The sequence below is a fragment of the Symphodus melops genome, assembly GCF_947650265.1.
Source record: "Symphodus melops genome assembly, chromosome: 14".
Classification (NCBI taxonomy): domain Eukaryota; kingdom Metazoa; phylum Chordata; class Actinopteri; order Labriformes; family Labridae; genus Symphodus; species Symphodus melops.
The window spans coordinates 16,194,717-16,213,280 of record NC_136704.1 but is presented as its reverse complement, the minus strand read 5'-3'; the positions used below and the strand labels follow the sequence as shown (position 1 = coordinate 16,213,280).

General features: G+C 39.8%; 2 protein-coding genes across 10 annotated transcripts; one reads left to right on the top strand and one right to left on the bottom strand.

The window, feature by feature from the left end:
- Positions 1–2,034: 2,034 nt before the first annotated feature.
- Positions 2,035–7,171, bottom strand: cops5 (COP9 signalosome subunit 5). Of its 3 annotated transcripts, XM_079361267.1 has the most exons (9): positions 7,081–7,167; positions 6,654–6,783; positions 6,202–6,436; positions 5,229–5,357; positions 4,775–4,840; positions 4,542–4,627; positions 4,236–4,347; positions 3,367–3,515; positions 2,035–2,321 (listed from the first exon to the last, which is right to left on the bottom strand). In XM_079361267.1, the coding sequence occupies exons 2-9, from the start codon at positions 6,740–6,742 to the stop codon at positions 2,231–2,233; spliced, it is 957 nt and encodes a 318-aa protein (XP_079217393.1). In that variant the 5' UTR covers positions 6,743–6,783; positions 7,081–7,167; the 3' UTR covers positions 2,035–2,230. The 3 variants fall into 3 exon arrangements, with proteins under 3 accessions (XP_079217393.1, XP_079217394.1, XP_079217392.1); XM_079361268.1 differs by lacking the exon at positions 6,654–6,783 and having other exon boundaries at positions 7,081–7,171; XM_079361266.1 differs by lacking the exon at positions 7,081–7,167 and having other exon boundaries at positions 6,654–7,030.
- On the top strand, positions 7,132–17,862 carry cspp1a (centrosome and spindle pole associated protein 1a). Of its 7 annotated transcripts, none has more exons than XM_079361228.1 (27): positions 7,132–7,191; positions 7,920–7,996; positions 8,081–8,178; positions 8,270–8,350; positions 8,899–9,000; positions 9,154–9,518; positions 9,627–9,704; positions 10,394–10,485; positions 10,568–10,664; positions 10,776–10,833; positions 11,103–11,431; positions 11,519–11,643; positions 12,537–12,612; positions 12,788–12,899; positions 13,079–13,226; positions 13,340–13,450; positions 13,603–13,643; positions 13,740–13,883; positions 13,981–14,133; positions 14,220–14,318; positions 14,426–14,486; positions 14,573–14,696; positions 15,576–15,715; positions 16,740–16,877; positions 16,949–16,983; positions 17,094–17,157; positions 17,686–17,862. In XM_079361228.1, exons 2-27 carry the CDS (start codon positions 7,933–7,935, stop codon positions 17,787–17,789), a joined length of 3,039 nt encoding a protein of 1,012 aa, XP_079217354.1. In that variant the 5' UTR covers positions 7,132–7,191; positions 7,920–7,932; the 3' UTR covers positions 17,790–17,862. The 7 variants fall into 7 exon arrangements, with proteins under 7 accessions (XP_079217354.1, XP_079217353.1, XP_079217356.1 ...); XM_079361227.1 differs by having other exon boundaries at positions 7,147–7,251; XM_079361230.1 differs by having other exon boundaries at positions 7,172–7,251; positions 7,923–7,996.
- The last annotated feature ends 702 nt before the right edge of the window (positions 17,863–18,564 follow it).

Sequence of the window (18,564 nt, the reverse complement as noted above, 5' to 3'; positions counted from 1 at the left end):
GCAACATATAAATAAAAGGAGACAGACCAATTGTGATATGGACCAGAACTGAGTGACTCCTAATCACTGCACTGCTGTGTAATGCAGACTTGTAGCTTGTTGTTTCATATATTGTTTAGTAGCTAGTAGCTTTAGTAGTAGAAACATATCTGGCCAACAAAGCTGGTTCTGACATGTCTATGTGTAAAAATGTTGGTTTATAGCAATAATTTGCAGGCACTTGTGCAACATTTCTTCAAGCTATAGCTATTATAAAGGCAACAGCATTCCTAATCAGACCCAAAGCCCCTCTGCCAGTGACTCCTGCATTGCTAATCTCTATTATGTCAAGACCTAGGTTTCCTGTTAGAGAGTGACTTGCCTCCACTTATGCGGGAGCACATGGCAGAGAGGAAGTGCATGGGGCAGCTCCAGGCTTGTGAGCTGAGTTCGACTTCTTCACACATGTGGCACAGGGCATGTTGAATTAATCCCCTTGAGTGACAAAGAAAACACAACATCACTAGATCCTAGAAGGGTTAATAGATTTTTAGGGCCTAAATACTGCAGTAACCCATTGCTATTAATCATGGGCCACATCAATCTGCTGCTCTCACATCAGATCAGTCATTGACAAAGCATACTTCAGCGCCTTATTGTGTGGACAGAAAAGTGCAGGGCATTCCAGAGCAATCTGTAAAAACCTCTTTATCTTAATGGGGAACATACTTTGGAATTTAAGAATTGCCAAATGTTAGAAAAGTAAGGTAAATTAGATGGGTTATAGATTTTTGGCTATCCACAATTTGACTTGATTAGAATTTACATAAAGGTTCCTATTCCACCTTTAGTCATGCATACAAATGTCCATCTGGTGATAATCACAATATTTACATGTCCAACGAGTTCAATATGTTTAACTGATTCTTGAATCACCAAGAAAACCCAAACATTAGATGAAAGTATTTCAGAAATGCATACTGCAAATACTTCCTCAAATGTGCGACAGTCATGCATGTAATACATTTAAATATTTGGCAAAAACATGAGCTGTTCAATAGACCGCATGTGCAGATAACATATTCAAAAATGTCAAATTTTCTAAATCACATGAAATATAATCGAATACGTTTCCTTTATAATCGAATACGTTTCCTTTTCTTGAACTTCTATACTGAACACCCTTCAATCTAAGACATGGCTTAGATAATGGTAAAAGAAAATCATTACAAGAAGTGGTGCCAAAACTCATGCACATGAGCAAAAACAGTTGCATCCTGAGTCCCACTGGGAACGTCCCCCCTGCAATACATGACATCAAAAATATACATTTAGCCATTATAATACCACAAAAAAAGACTTGACACAAACCCAGCCCAAACGCTCTGTCAGTAAAAGAACGCAGACTTGGAGATTGTCTGCTTCGATGAAGAGCAGACGTTTAGGCTGAATAGACTCCACTGTGTACAGCTTCTGTTTCTGCGCTGCATCACTGCCACGCCAAAACCTGACGAGCTGGCCACTCTGCCCGAGTGTCTACCACCTCAAGCTAAACGGAGCTATAGGAGTGACTCCGCAGAGACTTTTCACACTTTGCATTCCTGTTGAACCTACGCAGAACCCTGAGTTTGTTGTTTCCATTATGTAACCATGTGACAGGCTGCTTTTGAAGGACTGGTCATAAGTCATGTTGTTGGTCTGCAGAAGAATAAAGGCCCTTCATGCAAAAAGATTACTTTACAATTGGCAAAATATCTACATAGGACTCAGTGTTGAGGTAAAATGTCCATGTTGTACTACTGGTTTAGTTTTCCATCTGTAATATATATATTTTTTTTGCATATTGCCGACTACAACAAAAGAAAATTATTAGATTAAAGAAATGAAATATGTGCTGGTGGTTCAGTTGTATGGTGCTCCCACCCTATGTACAGAGGCTGACCTCCAAGCGAGTTCGAGTCTGACCTGTGGCTCCTTTACCACACATCATTCACCAATCTCACTGTCCTAACTCTCCAAAATGCCCCCCCCCCCCCCCAAAAAAAAGGAAACATACAGATTCAACTCATGTTTTATTTTTGCAGAAGTCGTGCCTCTATAATCTGTACTTATAGGGCATAAAAAGAGTTTGAATTTAAAAATCACTCCCATGAGAAATAATAGATACAATTACCCTTAGCATATACACACAAACAAGTGCTAGACATGCACAGTAAATCTAGGCGGATTCCAACTCCTCTGCTGTCCAGCTTTAATTGGCAGATGTGTTGATTTGATTGAAGAGTTTGTCCTTGATGACTTGTGACATCAGGCCATGAATGGCCTCGATGGTTGTCTTACAGCTGAAACGAACCATAGTAAAAACTGGAGGTTAGTTCAATAAATGCAGAGATATTTCAACTACACTCGCATCAGCACACTTTCACAGACAGCACAGCGCTTTGTTCAGTTGAGGTTATTTTAGTGGGCTATATAAATAAACTGTGACTTGACGACAGTTAATCCTGTATTGTAGGTGAAGTTTCATTATTCATTTAGAGTAAGATTATATCAGAGATGGCTGACATTAGTATAAGAAACAGATTTAGTTTAGATGCTCTTTTGTTTGGTTGAATCATTAAAATGATATTCCATTAAAATAATTAAATAAAATTACATGTTATAGTGTTCTGTTTTTATGCACACTCCTGGAATAACTGGAGGGTTACAAATCTAAATAGACTACAGATCAAGAAATAAGTCATTAGCAGATGGACAGATAATAACCAGAAGATATTTTGATAAACCAATTGTAATATTAATCTCCTTTTTGTCAAGGTTATAACTTAATTCTTTCTTGTTTTTCAGTCACTGTAAATCACATTTGATTTGTATTAAAGGTGCAATATGCATAAAGCTTGATTAAAGCGTGCTTTTACAAATAAGAATAGAGTGATGAACATATTTTGAAAATTTTAATTGTAAAAAAAGAAAATCTTTTGCCGTCTGAAATAAAATAAAAAAAAATACAAATTTCAAATGTAATTTCATACAATAACAATGTAAGCAATTGCCCCACATACCGTGGTATCTAAATAATATTGGTGTAAATGACCTGAAACTTCAAACCTTGATTTGAATTATAGTCACCAAAAAACAAGGACAGGAGATTAAAAACAACAAGGTTGAGTTGGCCAGTAATCTGTCAGAAAAACCAAATACACAGATTATACTAAAATCTATACCACAAACCACTTTCCCATCAGGTTATGTACTTGCAGTGCTTTCAGTAGAAGTGTGAAAATGATTCAGAGCCAGCGAACTTACATTTAATGCCCAAAATATTTATAAATTATGGCTTAAATTTTACTATGCAGACCTTATTTTCTGGATGAAAAAAAGATGTACCTATCTCGCGTTGCTTTTGCCAGTTTGTCCTCAGACTTCCTGTCATGTGTGTCCAAGCCAAGCATGAAGCTTCCCCTTCCCAGCTGGGCCTCCGACTGCTCCAGCTTCTCTGACAGGTCAAATACCTGGCCCGTGGTGTAGTCCGAGTTCTGACCATCCAACAAGCACACACACACACAAACATAAACACCCATGCATGCACAATTTGCCAACAAAAGATAGAGAACAGCTTTTCCTCAAAGAAAGAGAAACGCGCAGAATGGCAACAAATCTGTCTAACAAGCTGCGGGAACACTCCGCGTCTCGTGGTGAATGAGAAGAAGTCGGGAAAAGTTTGCTTAAGGTGGGGCCGTGTTTTTAGTGGACAAGGTAATTAAAACACAATGACACAGGGGGCCCCTGACGAGGGTGACAGTGTAGCAACTGACAAAGCCTGTCACCCAGAGAGCAGCTTGTTCTTGACATGTAGTCAATTCATCTTCATCCCGAATGCCAAAGAGCTCGCTGTTTGGATAAGCCTGATGCCTATTTAGACTATTTAGTCAAGCTCGGGACAGGGTGACTGCATCCACAATGGGAATTCGCATGAGGGGCTTTCAATCTTTAGACTATGGGTGGAAAGAGATGATCCACAACGACATTATCTGTATCAATGGAGTCGGGTCCAACTTTAACATTTAAACCTCAAATTAAGCTTATTACTTCTATCAATAAACAAGGACTCCTGGCTAATACGCAGTAATAAATCACAACATCACAAGCAGTTGACCACATGTCTCCATGAGTTATTGAGTAAAAATTAACCATAAATCAAAATGTCAAACAATTAGCACCCACACCCCCTTTTTTTTATTACACTGCTTACATACCGTGAGGAGACTTGAGGAACTTAAGGTATTGACCCAATATTTATTCCAAAGGAGTTCCAGTAGCTTTCTATCGAGGGAAGACTTGAAGTAAGTGACCTCCAAAGCATAATACCTAAATAAAAAATAAATCAGGGAAAAACACAAGTGTGGTCCAGAAAACAGTTATTCATGTATGAAAGTATTCCAAAATTAAACCTAAAAATAATAAAACTATCTAAAAATAAAATGTATGTTTTGGTACATGTTGGAGGCATTCTTGAGACTATAATTAGTGTGGTTATAAGAGATATATAAATTAATACTCACTGTTTACAGTGAACACCAAAGTCTTCAATCTTGCTCAAGGGGATCGTCTGATATTCTGACGGCCCCTCATCAGGAGGTTTGTAACCCTGAAAATCAAAAGAGGGAATAATGAGAAACAACAATAAATCTAAGTGCATCTCTAACATAACCAGATCATTTTCGAAACAAAAAATACAAATATCATAGTACAACACATATCTAAAAACTACAGACATATGCGGTCTTTGCTGTACCTTTGGGTAGGTCCTGAAGGCGCCAAGGTTGACTTTCCCTGCTGAAATAGTACGAGTCGGGTCGATCTGTACAGAGCAAGATACAGTACAACAGGAAAGCAAGGTCAGGGGTCAAACTAATCTCTAGGGACCACTCGAATCTGGCCACCAGGAGCCTTTTACTACGGCTGTCAGTGTACTGAAAATACACACTTAGTTGTATGCCGCCCATGGCATTAAATGAAGTGTAAATAGCATATATGGTTGCAATAGCAAGATATTCATCAGTACTGCACGGAAAGCGACAGTTCATACATCAATAATCTTGCCCCCTTCTCAGCAACACACACATGTACTTGTATTGTGCTATTCAAAGAGTAAAGATTGTACTTCTTTGAATACCAGCTTCAAGGGGTGCAAAAAAAAAAAAAGATGTAGCATGAAATAAAAATGATGACTTTATTTGCAAACTTACCACAACGGCAACAAATGGCTCCTGAAATTGCTGGTTGAGCATCTGAGTGCTGACATCGATGCCTGAGAGCCAGCACCCATAGCCAGGGTGACTGTGGTACCAGCCAATAGCGTTCTCGAGCCGGCCGACCTGTAGGATTCAAGACACATTATTCAAGGCATCAGATATGTTGTTACAGAAGAAAACAGACAAATTGAGAAGATCACATTTTATAAAAATAGATTTAAAATATTACCATAGCTGTTAATATTCTATGAAGTGCATTATTGGCGTGTTTTTATAAATATATTCTATTATATATTGGAAACAGAGGTAAAGTACATAACCCTCATAGTGGCATTATCAGAATTAATTACAACAATTAAAGAATAATCTTATCAAAGACTCACATAAATAAAAATATTAGACAACGGTTATTTAGGATATAAATAGCATTCTGCTCTCCCTGTTTGTGCTAGTAAATATTGTGCAATCGATAAAAGTGAAATAATATGGACCATACAGTAATCTTAATGTATGCAAATAAATGTTTTTTTTAAATAACCAGTCAAACCTATTGTTTTATCTAATTCACTAAGTGATTCCCTTCTTAAGATAAACGTGTAGTATTTGTAAGAATGTAACCTAAAACTGCCCTGCCTATTATTTTGAAACTGTTTCTATAAAAGCCTAATGCATCTAAATGTTTTTAAGTGGTCTGTGTTAATGCTCACCATATTGATCCAATCTAAAGACACATATTGGCCCAAAAACCCTTCCTGTCAACATTATAGTAAAATATAAAGTAATGCAGACTCACATACAAACTAGAATTAGATTTTTGGTTAGAGTCGAATGCATACATACAAAATGCAATATTTATTTAAAAAAAAAAACCCTCAATATAGTGAAATATCAAACTGTTTGTATGAAGAGCTTGGTTTCTCTTCTTCAAACATGAAATTCAAGAAGTTCCCTTCAATGGAAGTCCTACCTGTTTGGCATTTTCAATATAAGCAGCCATGTACTCGTAGGCTGCAGCCTGAGCGTTGACTCGAGTTTCTGTTCCCTCAACGGGCAAGGCAAAGCTGTCCATGATGATCATGGTTTCACCGTCCACCTTCCCCAACATCAGGCCCATCACCTCCAGGTTTCCCCCGGACCTTGCGTGCATTACCATCTTCAACAAGGCCAACGCTGAGATTTTGCAGTACTTGAAATAGTGATGACTAAAGAGTCAAAGAGACACATGTTCAGGATGATATGAATGAGTGCATTTACCTATATTCACAACACTGCTGTTTACAAATAAACCAATGCTAGTTTTTTAGCCAAGCTATCAAGGGCTATCAATTTAAAACACACAATAAACACGACACCAATGATTTAGCTTTACAAAAACACAGAAACCAACAGCGTAATGCGATATAAGTGACCTATACTTACTCCTTCGTCCACGGCTTCGCAGCAAGGATTTCTTGTTGTTGTTTTTTGTCATATTTGTAAATTTCATCTATGCTCTGAACTTCCTGCATGCTGTTAGTTAGCTCCCATGTTTTCTGCGCAGTGCTACTCCCTGCCATAATGAGCAGTGGACAATGATGACAAAACAAAAGTGAGTCGTTGAAATACCTATTTCTGATCAAGAAAGCGAGTCAACTTTATATTTTTTACGAAGATTCTGTTGACGCCGTAACAGAGCACAAAAAGCCGTGTAAGTCAGGGAGCCATGACAGTGGATCAAACCAATAGGAAATGTTCACACTAATCGTAAAATAATTGCTTGATATGCGTGTTGTATGATGCATGTCATGTCCTTAAATTAGTATGTCATTTTAAAAAAGTAATTGCATTACACTGTAAAGCATTTTACCTCAGTTATCACTTATATGAAAACACATCCACCCCTCTGGTAGAATACATGGTGCAGTCCTGGAAGCACCACAACCAACCGCTGGGGACACACTGACACCTAGCGCCCTCTGTAAGAATCACATGCACTAAGCCTTTTCCTTTTATGTCTTTTGCACTGCAGTTAAATAAGGTAAGGTCTTCGACAAATGACCACAAGACTGCAACTTTGATTTAATTAATGATTAAAATAGGTTTTTTAAAGCCTGAATGCAAGGTTCAAGGGGCCTTTAGTTGTTGCGTTCAAACTCCCTTTAGTTACTATTGTTAACTAATTTATGCCACAGAATCAAAACATTTTCAAAAGTCAACCACCGCAAAATACATATTACTAAATAGTTTATTTCCATTATAGACAGTGGGTATGTCTGGTCTCAGCTAATTTTCCTCTATTTTAAACTCTCCTTCTTTCCTTGTGTCTCTAAGGAAAACGTGTGTCGTGGTTTCCCATAGCAACCAAATGATGCTTTGCGCCATGTTGATCATTTTAGACATGAGCTAGCCAGATTTGCCAGATGATATCGTCTAAATTATGCATCGTATGATATTATTACGAGTAAATTCTGTAAACACGGCTAAGCTTGTTGAGCTTTGGAACAATGTAATATAAATACGAAGGTAGGTAATTTTTTAATAGCATGTATAGGAAGCTCCCAAAGATAAATATTCATTGAGGTGGGATGAACCACTCATATTCATATTGCAAGTCTCAAGAGTATGAGAGTATAAATGAGAGGATGACTAGTTTTACTGAAGAGCAAATTTATTGGATGATTGACAATAATGTGTAAATGTTTATAGTAGAGTGCTGGTAATGCAAACAACATTGGTGGACATGCCTCCAGCATCAGCAGCTCAAGGAATATCACCTAATGCAGGTATTGTATAAGTAAGGATATATTCTTTCCTCAAAAGAATAATATCTTATGTTTTATGTTCAATTTATTGTTTTAACTATGCAGGTTGTGAATTAAGTTTGCTGCTGGGAACTGACTATGAAAGGAGGAAAAGTAAACTGCAGCAGGAGCTTCAAATAGACTACAAACAATATGTTGCCAAGGTCTGTTGATGTGCTCTGAAACAACCTTTTTGAGATGTGTTTTATTTTTACTGACTCACCATATTGTCCTTTTTAATTTTCTTCTATATAGAAAAAGGACACAAGAGCTAGTGAACCTTGTCTGCAACCCCAAGGTCTCTCTTTACCTATTGCTGACAAAACATCAGTTCAGGTGGGGTTTTCTGTGAGCACTGTTCTGTTTGTGACAAAACAGGAGGGATGTTGTACTCCTATCAGACTGCAGTGGGTGTTTAAGCAGATACGAAGAGTTGATTGTGGAACGTTTTGTTTCACATTATTGTTATGTGGCCCGGTGGCCTAATGGATAAGGCATCAGCCTCCGGAGCTGGGGATTGTGGGTTCAAGTCCCACCTGGGTCGCTCTGTTGTCAGCCAAGCATCACAAGTGATTAATATTTATGAAGGAATATCATGATCTGTGAGCTATGATGAAAAAGAATCAAAGTCCAGCAGTATGTGAAAACAGTGATAGATAGATAGATACTTTATTGATCCCGAAGGAAATTCAAGATAAAACAATGTAGTATTAATGATACAGGTATTAGAAAATAGACACCTTCATGAGGAATTAAATTTATATCACAAACAAAATAATATTCTGTAATATCTGTAATGAAATGGTAAGCCACTGTATGTAGCTAGTGTTGTATATTTAGTTGGAAATATGAAAAAGACCGCTTTGAATTTATTCTTCTCACAGGAAAAACTACGTGAGGAGAGGAAAAAAGAATACAACCTATACCTACAGAATCAAGAGCAAAACAGAAGGTTGAGGAGGGGTGTACCTCATTCTGCTACAGAGGTAATACGAGCATGTTGATAGTTTCTTTTTTTTTAAAAAAAGGTAATTCCACTCAAAAAAATGCTGAGCTCCCTCTAAACAGGGTTTGTTCGAGGTTTTTCCTATGCTATGTGAAACTTCATATAAAAACAGTTTTTGCATTTTCACTTTCAGCCTAAACAGAACCGTCATCAACCATCAGGCGCTGTCTGCATTTCTCCTCCAGCACATCCTTCTCCGATCCCAGACAGGCATAGAAGTGATCACCCTGTTCCCTGGGAGCACAATGCACACAGAAGAGATGCTGCCACTCTTACTGATGCAGCGGAAAATGGAAAAGGGCAAGGGACTTTGGCACCAGTCCATCAAGGGCGAAAGCGTTGGCAAGTCGTTCGAACAAATGAGCCTTATAACTCTGACGAGGAGCTGGACACTGACAAGGAGGAGTTGGAGTTCAAACACAGAAGGAGGCATGGCAGACACACTCCAGAGCCCGAATACAATGGCGAAAGGAGGACAAGAGAACGCAGACCTAACAGGTGTTGCTTTTTTCTGTTGTTAAACTTAAGTTTACGTAGACCGATGCACAGAGGGTTACGTATGATTATATGAACCTTCTCCACCTGTCATCTCTCTTTTAATGGCAGAGCTCCTCAAGACATCAAGGAGGTGGAGGCCCCTTGTGGTACTGACCAGAATGACGATGACTTGTTTGGGAAGTCAGAGTAAGCTAAGATTAAGTTCTATGTTGGCGGCACAGACTGTAAATATTAAGGTTGACAACATGAAGATTAGGACTGCTTAAAGAATGATTCTTATTTGGAAAAGTATTCACTCTCAGAGGAAGTCAATAACATCCTCCATGAGAGTCACATTAATATTCTCAATCAATAAAGAAATCTGATTGAATGACTCAACACATGGCAGGTATTGATAATCGCCACCATAAGAAGTCATTGCTCTCTGGCACTCTCCTCTTTTATTGTTTCCTGTCTTGCCATTAAGTTGAGCCTCACTGAGGAAGCTGTTATGTGTTGAGCAGTGATTGAGGGTGAGTGTTGGCCCAGGTCCAGGCACTTACTCAACCCAGTTTTATCTCAGAACCTGGATTGATTCCAGCATGACGCTTCACTCCCTGTGTCCAGAAAACTGTGCAAGCAAACTAGGATTGTTACATGGTGTTGCGTATGTAACACGGTAGCTAGGTGTGGGAAACTTGAATTTCCCTCAGGATCAATAAAGCTATCTATCTATCTATCTATCTATCTATCTATCTATCTATCTATCTATCTATCTATCTATCTATCTATCTATCTATCTATCTATGGGGAACTGATCGCTGTTAACCTTATATCCTGTCTGTAAATAGATGAGTCTTGTGTAGTGTCAGGATATGCCTATCTGTGTTAAATAGTCTGAAAATGCCAGACAAAATGAGGACCACTGCAAGATCAGGATCTGCTACCAGCCCCCAAAAAGCACAGTTTGCTACCGGACTATTAATAGGTAAATATACTTTTTATGGCATGATGTTTTTCTGCCTTTATTAATGACATTTGCCAGTTGAAATCTCTCTGTTTTCATAAAGGAGCAACAGAGGACCAATCAGTCTCTCAGCAGAGGAAAGAACAATATAAACAAGAGCTGCTGAAACAAATGGCAGAAAAGAGAAATAACAAGATCAGGTGAGTTTTCACGCTGATTCAAGGAATCAGCATTTGAAAGTTTTACTGCGGGCACATCCCAGAGAGTCAACAAGACAAGTGATGGGATGGTTTTTTTTTTTTTTTTTCCAGGGAGAAGGAGCTTGAGCTAAGGGTTGCTGCTACTGGAGCCACAGACCCTGAGAAAGAGGTAGAGAAGGATAACAAAACCTGAATGTGATTCTCTAACTGTGCCATCTTCAGCTAAATCAGAGCTCATCACATGTATCTTGCCTGCACTTGCTGCTATAACTTTCATACAGTAGTTACTTGACAAAGTTTAATAGAAACAATCCAGCAACTAAGTAAACACATCTCACATTTAAACGATTTATTACTATTATATAGGCAATATATTTAATTGTACTTAATCTTCAACAGTTTCCTTCTTTCTTTTGCATGTTGGATATACTCTTACAGCCTGACAGAATTAAGCAGTTTGAGGCTGTAAATCTGCATTATGACAGGTGGAAACAAGATATCTGCAAAAGGCCTGGAATAGATCTGGAGTCCACAGAAAAGGACCCAAATTTACAAGCTAAAAATCCTAAAGCCACCGAGGGCGCAGAGCAGAATACTCCCCGAGGAATGTCCCACATGGACCACAAAACAGCGCTCGGTCAACTTACAGGAAGGACTTTGACTGAGTCAGGCACAAGGGCAGCACAAGGTGTCCCTGCATTCAACTACTTTAATGAGGACTACCAGAGGTACTTTACAAACATGCTGGGAGAAACGGCCATGCAGAGGTAGCTTACATGTATGTTCATTTGCATGAATAACTATAGTAGATCTGCTGTGATTTAATTTAAATGCTTGTGCTTTTTTCCCCCCAGGGTTCCTGCTGTTCCTCCTCCTGACCCTCCCATTGTAACAATTCATTACAAGACTCCTTATGATGCACCGTATTACTACTATGCCTCCAGGAATCCATTAGACCCTAATCTTCCTTACTATCAGAGTAGAGTATCACAACCATTTTCTTTTAAAGTTTGTTTTTTGTGACTTTGACTTTTAATACAAATCATGTTACCTTTGCATTATTGCTAACCATAGTACTTAAAACATTTCCATATCTGAAACAATTTCACTTTGTAAAATTGGCAAGTGTAATGTAAGTTATATGCATATTCGTGTGGGACACTTGTATGGTCTAATGTCCTCACAGTCCGAAACCGACTTGCAAAATCTCGCCGTTTCAATTTAGAGAGCAGTAAATCATGTTGGATTAAATAAGCTCACAGGACCATTTGCTGTGTTGCCACTTTATGGCCATATGAAGGGCCAAAAAGACTCATAGAAATGTTTAATTCAAAATTTACAGCCGAAATGATATTATTACCAGGCACGCCCCAGGCACGCCCCATGTCCAATAACAGCTGGGATTGGCTTCAGCCCCCCATTATAGGAGAGATAAGGAATATGGTTAGTGGATGGATGGATAGTATTGTTACTATATGTGGCTGTATAGTTTATTGAAATGAGTTCACCTGATCCAGCGACTGATCAATTTCATTGAATGACGGGCCTGCTTGGTTCCAATTATTTTCTTCCCATTTAGATTTTTGTGAGAGCAAACTTTTTTTTTTTTTGGCTTTTATGCCTTTATTATAGAGGGAGGACAGTGGAGAGAGTCGGAAATCAGGGAGAGAGAGTGGGGAGAGACATGCGGGAAATGGGCCACAGGCCCGACAAGAACCCGGGCCGCCCGCGCGTGAGGACTGAGCCTCAATACATGGGGTCGCGCGCACTGCCGCTGCGCCACCGGCGACCCCCAAACATTTTAATGTTGGAAAAGAATGCACAGATAGTTTTTAATGTTGTTTGTATTGATCATCTTGAACATTTTTAAAGATGTTGCACCTGGACAGGAGCAGGCTGTGAATTTCTACAGTCCTCCTCAAAGACCACCTTCTCCCAGACCCACCAAGTCAGTGCACATCTAACCCTCTTACTTCTTTCAGTTAGTGTGTAATATATTAAATAGATAGTCATGAGATGTTTTTTTTCTCTATCTCAGAGAGAATGCAAAAATGAATTTCAGTCAGTCGGTCCCTGTTGTACACCTGCCTCATTCAATGATCATTTGATCTCTTTGCTTGTAGAGCACCTGATCAGCGCAGAGAAAGCTCCCTGAATGTCGGAGAGGTTCTGGCAGAGAAATCCAAGCAGAGGAGAGAGAGCGTTCAAAGCTACCAAGAAGCACTCAGACAGCAGGTATGACATCTTATACGCAAGGCATCATCGGAGTGCACAAATGCTTTTTAGAGCACTCAAAAAAGTTTGAATGACAGTTAGCGACTAACATGGGACAGGGGCTTTTAAGCAAAGTCCAAACAAGCTTACAAACATAATTTGATCCGACTTTTGAAAAATCACGTCTTGTTTGTGTCCAGATCAAAGAAAGAGACGAGCGCAGAATAAGAGAGAAAGAAGAGAAGGAGCGCTACGATGCCAAAATAGAGGCTGAGTTGATGGCAAACAGTCCGTGGGGGAGAAGTGGAGGAGGAGCTCCAATCAAAGACCAAAACGGCAATCTTATAAGTGAGTCAAGAGTTTTTTTCTGTTTTAACAGTACCTGCCAAACCTAAGATGTTTTAACAATGAATTGTTATAAATACTTATAGTGCGACCTATAAATGTTTCCATGCTTCCAGGCAACCTGACTGAAATGCACAAGGTCAACGAGGAGTCATCTAGGAATCCGGTATACAGGAATAGTGGACATACACAGAGCTTTGTGATGAGGAACGTGCTCTCTCCTGGAGGTGAAGCCAAGGAGCCTCTTTCCCATCGACTGTCACTGTCACTATACCAGTGATCAGTGCCTGAAGAGGGTTGTGCCGTGGTTGTGTGTGAGTTCTGTAAACCATGCTCTACTTTAAAGACAAAACGATGTGTGTATCTTTTGCACTTACAGGAATCACTGAGGACAGATATAAAGACGAGCTGAAAAAACAAGTAAGAGCTGGGCCACAGCCTTCAGTCTTCGCGACAATCTGCCTGAAGGGTATTAATCAAACGAACAAACTAACAATACTGAATAATTATCAACAGATGGAGGAAAAGAAGCGAAAACAGGAAGAGGAGGAAGAAAGGATGAGGATTGTGGAGGAAAAAGAAGAAAAGAGACTAAAAGATGAACGGGCTCACATACAACGGGAATATGAGGAGGAGCAGAGGAGGCAAAATCAGGTGAAGGTGAGGAGCGCCTCTTTATTGTTTTTTACAGTGAATGCGAGCACCTCACATTTGGCGTCACCTGTGGTAGAAAACAGTTTTTCTCTACTCGCTGCAGCAGAGGCTGGAAAACCAAAGTAGGATCCATGAAGATCCTAAAACAGACCACAGGACGCAAGAGAAGGTGATGAGGAGGGAACAAGAGATGGATAAGAAGATGTTTGAGAGCAGCAGACACAGAGAGGAGAAACAAGCGGTTTTGAGCTATGAGGTGCAATAGGCCTGAAAAGTTATGGGTACCTTAGTTTGCAGCTTTATTTAACATCGAATGATGTGATTCTGCTCGTGTATCTGTAGAGAGAGCCATCTCCTCCAATCCCAACCTTGCAGAAGAAGAAGGCAAACCAAGTGGCATCCAGACCCTCCTCCGTAACGAGCCAACTCTCCCCCAGGACTGTATGTCACAAAAAAATGTTGTTGTTTTTTTTGTTTGTTTTTAAAAAACATCCAGGCTGTTAATTTGTAGATGTAGGATATAACATTGCTCACACTGTTCCTTACAGGAAGGCTCTATGTCTGCACCAAGCTACCAAGATGCCCCTGCAAACATACCCCAACTAAAAGGTAAGACTGTCTTGCCTAATCTGTGTGAACTGTAGCCTAATAAATGATACATCCGATCTAATGAATTTCCCCTATGCTTGGTTCAGATGGCCGGCAGGAAGTGTTCAGAGAGCTGTCAGCCCTCCGTCGGTATCTGAGGGAAAAACAGGGACAACTGGAGGCTCAGCTGGGCGACACAAATTCACAGAACAGTAACTACACTCCCAGCAGGTATTAAACGTACACACCCTGAGCAGCAAGGCTAATTTTCATGCAGCATGCTCAGAATAAATTAGATGCTATAATTTTCTTCCGATCTTAAAAAAGGCATTTAGTGAACTTATTAGAAATGCTCTACCCCTTAAGGTTTAATTTCCCCTAATACAGCCACTGATACATGAAGGTGAAGACACAATACTAATCCGGTCTCGGTTAACAGCAAATTTAATTTGCTATTAGTATTTAAGGACATTTTCTTGTGCTCTGAGCTAATGAAAGCGACACAGGTCATATTGGCTGTCTTCTAATCCCCGTTCACATTTGTTTCAGGGACTCATTACTGCTGTGATGTAACAATATGGTCCTCGAAGGGACATTTTCTTTTCATTCGTCTTCACATAAGAAGACCAGTCTTGCTCAACAGTATTAAGGCATGAATTATTCTGATCACCCAGAAAAAAACGCATGATAAAGTGTGTAACTAAGAGCCCGACTCCCCTTAAAAGAAGGCATCAATGCCCTACAAGCTACAACTAAAGTGTCTGTTTCTTTTCAGATACGTTTTTTGTTTTTTTTTGCAAATCTTTAGAGAAATGGCTTTAAACTGCAGCCAGTATTAAAGCTTTCAGTTTCTTCCAATATAAGCTGCTTACTCAGATGCCTCCAGCTTTATGCCTCATGAAAGCTTTTGGAAATGCTTAGCACACACAAACCAGGTGTTACATCCTAAGTGTTTGAAAACAATGCTCGTGTATATATCCTTCTGAAATGAATCTTAATGGCTAAGGCTGTGTATCCAGTGGAAATTAAAAGCCCGGTCATCGAGCAAAACTATACAGTATGTGAGAAAGTTTGTTATGGTGCTAATGTTGGCCTTTCCTCTTGGCTCAGGCCCAGAGGACGACCCAGAGTGGATGCTTTCGAACTGTCACACAGGCAAGATGCTCGACCGTCGACCAGGAGTCCTTCTTCTGGTGCTGCACAAGTTCATCTGCAAAATATCAGGGAGTTCAACCAGCTTAGATACAGAGGTAAAAAACTGACTCTTAAACTGATTGAAAGCTGGTTTTCATTTAACATCGTACTCTGTATGCCCAAAGTGTTCCCCAGACTGCAGCATCGTGAGCAGTGAGCCTCTGACTGCCTGTGAGTCAGTAGATGTCACAGAGTTTCCCCAGCCACATAAAAGGTCACACAATGCACTGCAGAAAAAAAAGCTTCTTTTTCATCACTTAAATAAAAGTGATGAACTGAAAATAATCCTTTCATGTCAAAACAGTTTATTCCATTTAGCTGCAACCAATTGGACACTGCTTACTCTGTTTACACTGAACTAACCACATTGTCCAACCTTCAGAAAACATTTTAAAAAGCTCTCCTGTAATAGCCTTAGTCATTGTGTACATGATGAGGACGAGGACAACTTTGGACTTTGTTGAGCATCACCAGTCCTCTGTGCCTCGAGCTACACTGCAACTTTAATCTTGTGAGGTCATGGGAGGCCTCAATCAGCAACAGGCCTTTTTGGCAGCAACAACTGAGAACTTACTGCAAGCGACCAAGGAAATGGCTTTGGATGGTTTCCCAGAAAGTTTCTGCAGGGGTCTGAAAAACTGAAACTTCCAGCTTCCAACAAATAAGAAGAAATGCTACTTTGGGACCAATTAACAAAATCACCTCTCAAACTTCCACATAAATATTATAGATGAATGCCACCCTTAAATCCAAAAACTACATTAGATTAATATTTACACATAGCAAAACTGTTGTTGCAGGGGCGCTGAAGGTTCCTTGTACAGAGGTTATAGTCTTTGCTCCCAACTTCCCTTAACATTTTCTGTCTCGCTTTACGCTGACATAAAGAGAAACGATCTTTTATACTTTTTAGAGTACTTGTTTCTCACCCTTTCTTCACTTTATTGGATTTATGTTTTGGCAGTTTTTGCCTTTATTGGAAAGGACAGCTAGTGTGTTCACCAGATTCTGATTGATTTTTCTTTATACCTGGGCTAATGAACTGCTAATGCTGCATAACAGAGATCCTTTATTTATCAGACACAGAAAGTAGTGAGGGGCTCCGTCACATGTATCCTGACCCACCCACTGATGCACAAAGTCTCGACATCCAGCAGCAGGCACTTCTTCGAGATCAACAGCTCAAAATCAGCCGTATGAGGAGAAAGGAGGAACACGGTGAGCACACATGGCAAAACTCTCTTCAGCATTTTTACCTTTTTAACTCATTACCTTGTGCCTTCATACAGATTACTGGGACCAAGAAATGAGAACCTATCATCTTGTAAGTGATCTTAACTCCGTAAATGCATTACTATAACGACCAGCTAGTTAAAACATCAAGCAATGTTTGCATTTCTGAGGGGGGAGTTTTTAATTTCTGTGTTTTCTAAGAGGAACAAACCAGGACGCTGTATCTACAGAGACTCCATATTACCATCTGAAAGTGCTTTCATTGGTAAGCCTAGCTAAACACATAGTGTTTGTTAAGACTTCCTCTGTGCTTATCCGATTTCAAGTATGAAGAAAGTGTTAACATCATCGGGGACACAATGTGCTTTTGGGCTTTTTTTCTAAGGCTGCATTTTCTACAAAGGCTTGGGAGGTCTGCTACACACAATACCGCACCAGTGCAGCCACTCTTCCAGTCTAATTTAGCTCTTTGTGTTCATGCCAGGATAAGAGGAGCAGATGCCAGCTCTGGTCACTGTGTTGCAGCTGCCGCCAGAGCTGGGTGCAAGGCTCACAGGCCAGCTGCAGGGTGTTGATAGAGCAGTGCCAGCCACTGGGACAGGGGGCAGCAGAGACATTTTTAGAAAGCATTGTGTACAAGAGGATGCCTTTGAAGAGTTTCCCCCCCCCTCTCCTTTTCCATCCCATGGCTTCCATATTCAGGATTTTGCCAAGCGGACTGTTATTATTTGATGTCATTTTACACTTTTTCAATTTTTCCCTGTGTCACTAATCTCTGTTACATGTTTGTCAGATGTTTACAATGGAGATGTGAGTGAAGATCCGGGTCATCAACAAAGACAACCAAAAGAGAGGAAATCAACACGTCAGAGACATGATTATGATGTATGGTGCTGATCAGTAAAGTGTGACTCATTACAATAGGGTGTGACCTCTTAAAATAGTGCAATAAACAAGTTCCATTAGTTAATTATGGTCAATCAGTTCTTTCTGCTCACTTTCATGTTGTTCAGTCCTTGGATCAGAGGGAGCGTCTCGCTGGTGATCACACCACAAGATCAGGTTAGAAGAAACTTACATCAGAAGTTTTTAAACAAGCAGTGTGCCTATCACACAAAAACACTTTATACACCTTTGTCTTGTGAATGAGCAGAGGGTTAGACTAATTTAACTTCAAATTGTCAAACTAACGCTTCACTATTACTTATGGATTTCTGTCAGATTCTCTGAGTAAGAGATGACATGGATCTGAACAATTTAAAAAAAAATCATGACAAATAGTTTAAAAATAAAATTGTAGAAATGAAACCTTCAAAAAATATTGCACATTTGCTGAATTGAATGCATCCTTTCACGCCATAAAAATGTGTGATGGATGACCTTTTGTACCCTCCAGAGGGGCTGTCTGGTGATGAAGCTGATGTCTTATCTCAGCGCTCGACTCTGGAGAGGGGCGAATCTGTTGACACTGTTGCCACCGAGCCTTGGCTGCGACCTGGCACCTCGATGTGATGCTGTGAACCACACAGGCTGCAGAGAAGCAAAACACCAGGATGGATCCTCCATCCTGACTGACATACAGCACAACGTCTATCGGATTGTGCCAAAAAACATAAATGCACTAAAATTGTAAATGCACTTCATGGGAGCGTTCTCTGGATGTTTTCAGTAG

Coding starts and splice junctions, on each gene's coding strand:
- cops5 (XM_079361266.1), bottom strand. CDS start 6,790: ATGGCAGGGAGTAGCACTGCGCAGAAAACATGGGAGCTAACTAACAGC. Junction 4,628..4,774: donor CCTTCAGGACCTACCCAAAG/GTACAGCAAAGA, acceptor TTTGATTTTCAG/GGTTACAAACCTCCTGATGA. Junction 3,516..4,235: donor GTTCCTCAAGTCTCCTCACG/GTATGTAAGCAG, acceptor TTGGATGGTCAG/AACTCGGACTACACCACGGG.
- cspp1a (XM_079361228.1), top strand. CDS start 7,933: ATGCAAACAACATTGGTGGACATGCCTCCAGCATCAGCAGCTCAAGGA. Junction 13,884..13,980: donor GGAGGCAAAATCAGGTGAAG/GTGAGGAGCGCC, acceptor TACTCGCTGCAG/CAGAGGCTGGAAAACCAAAG. Junction 16,984..17,093: donor AAATGAGAACCTATCATCTT/GTAAGTGATCTT, acceptor GTGTTTTCTAAG/AGGAACAAACCAGGACGCTG.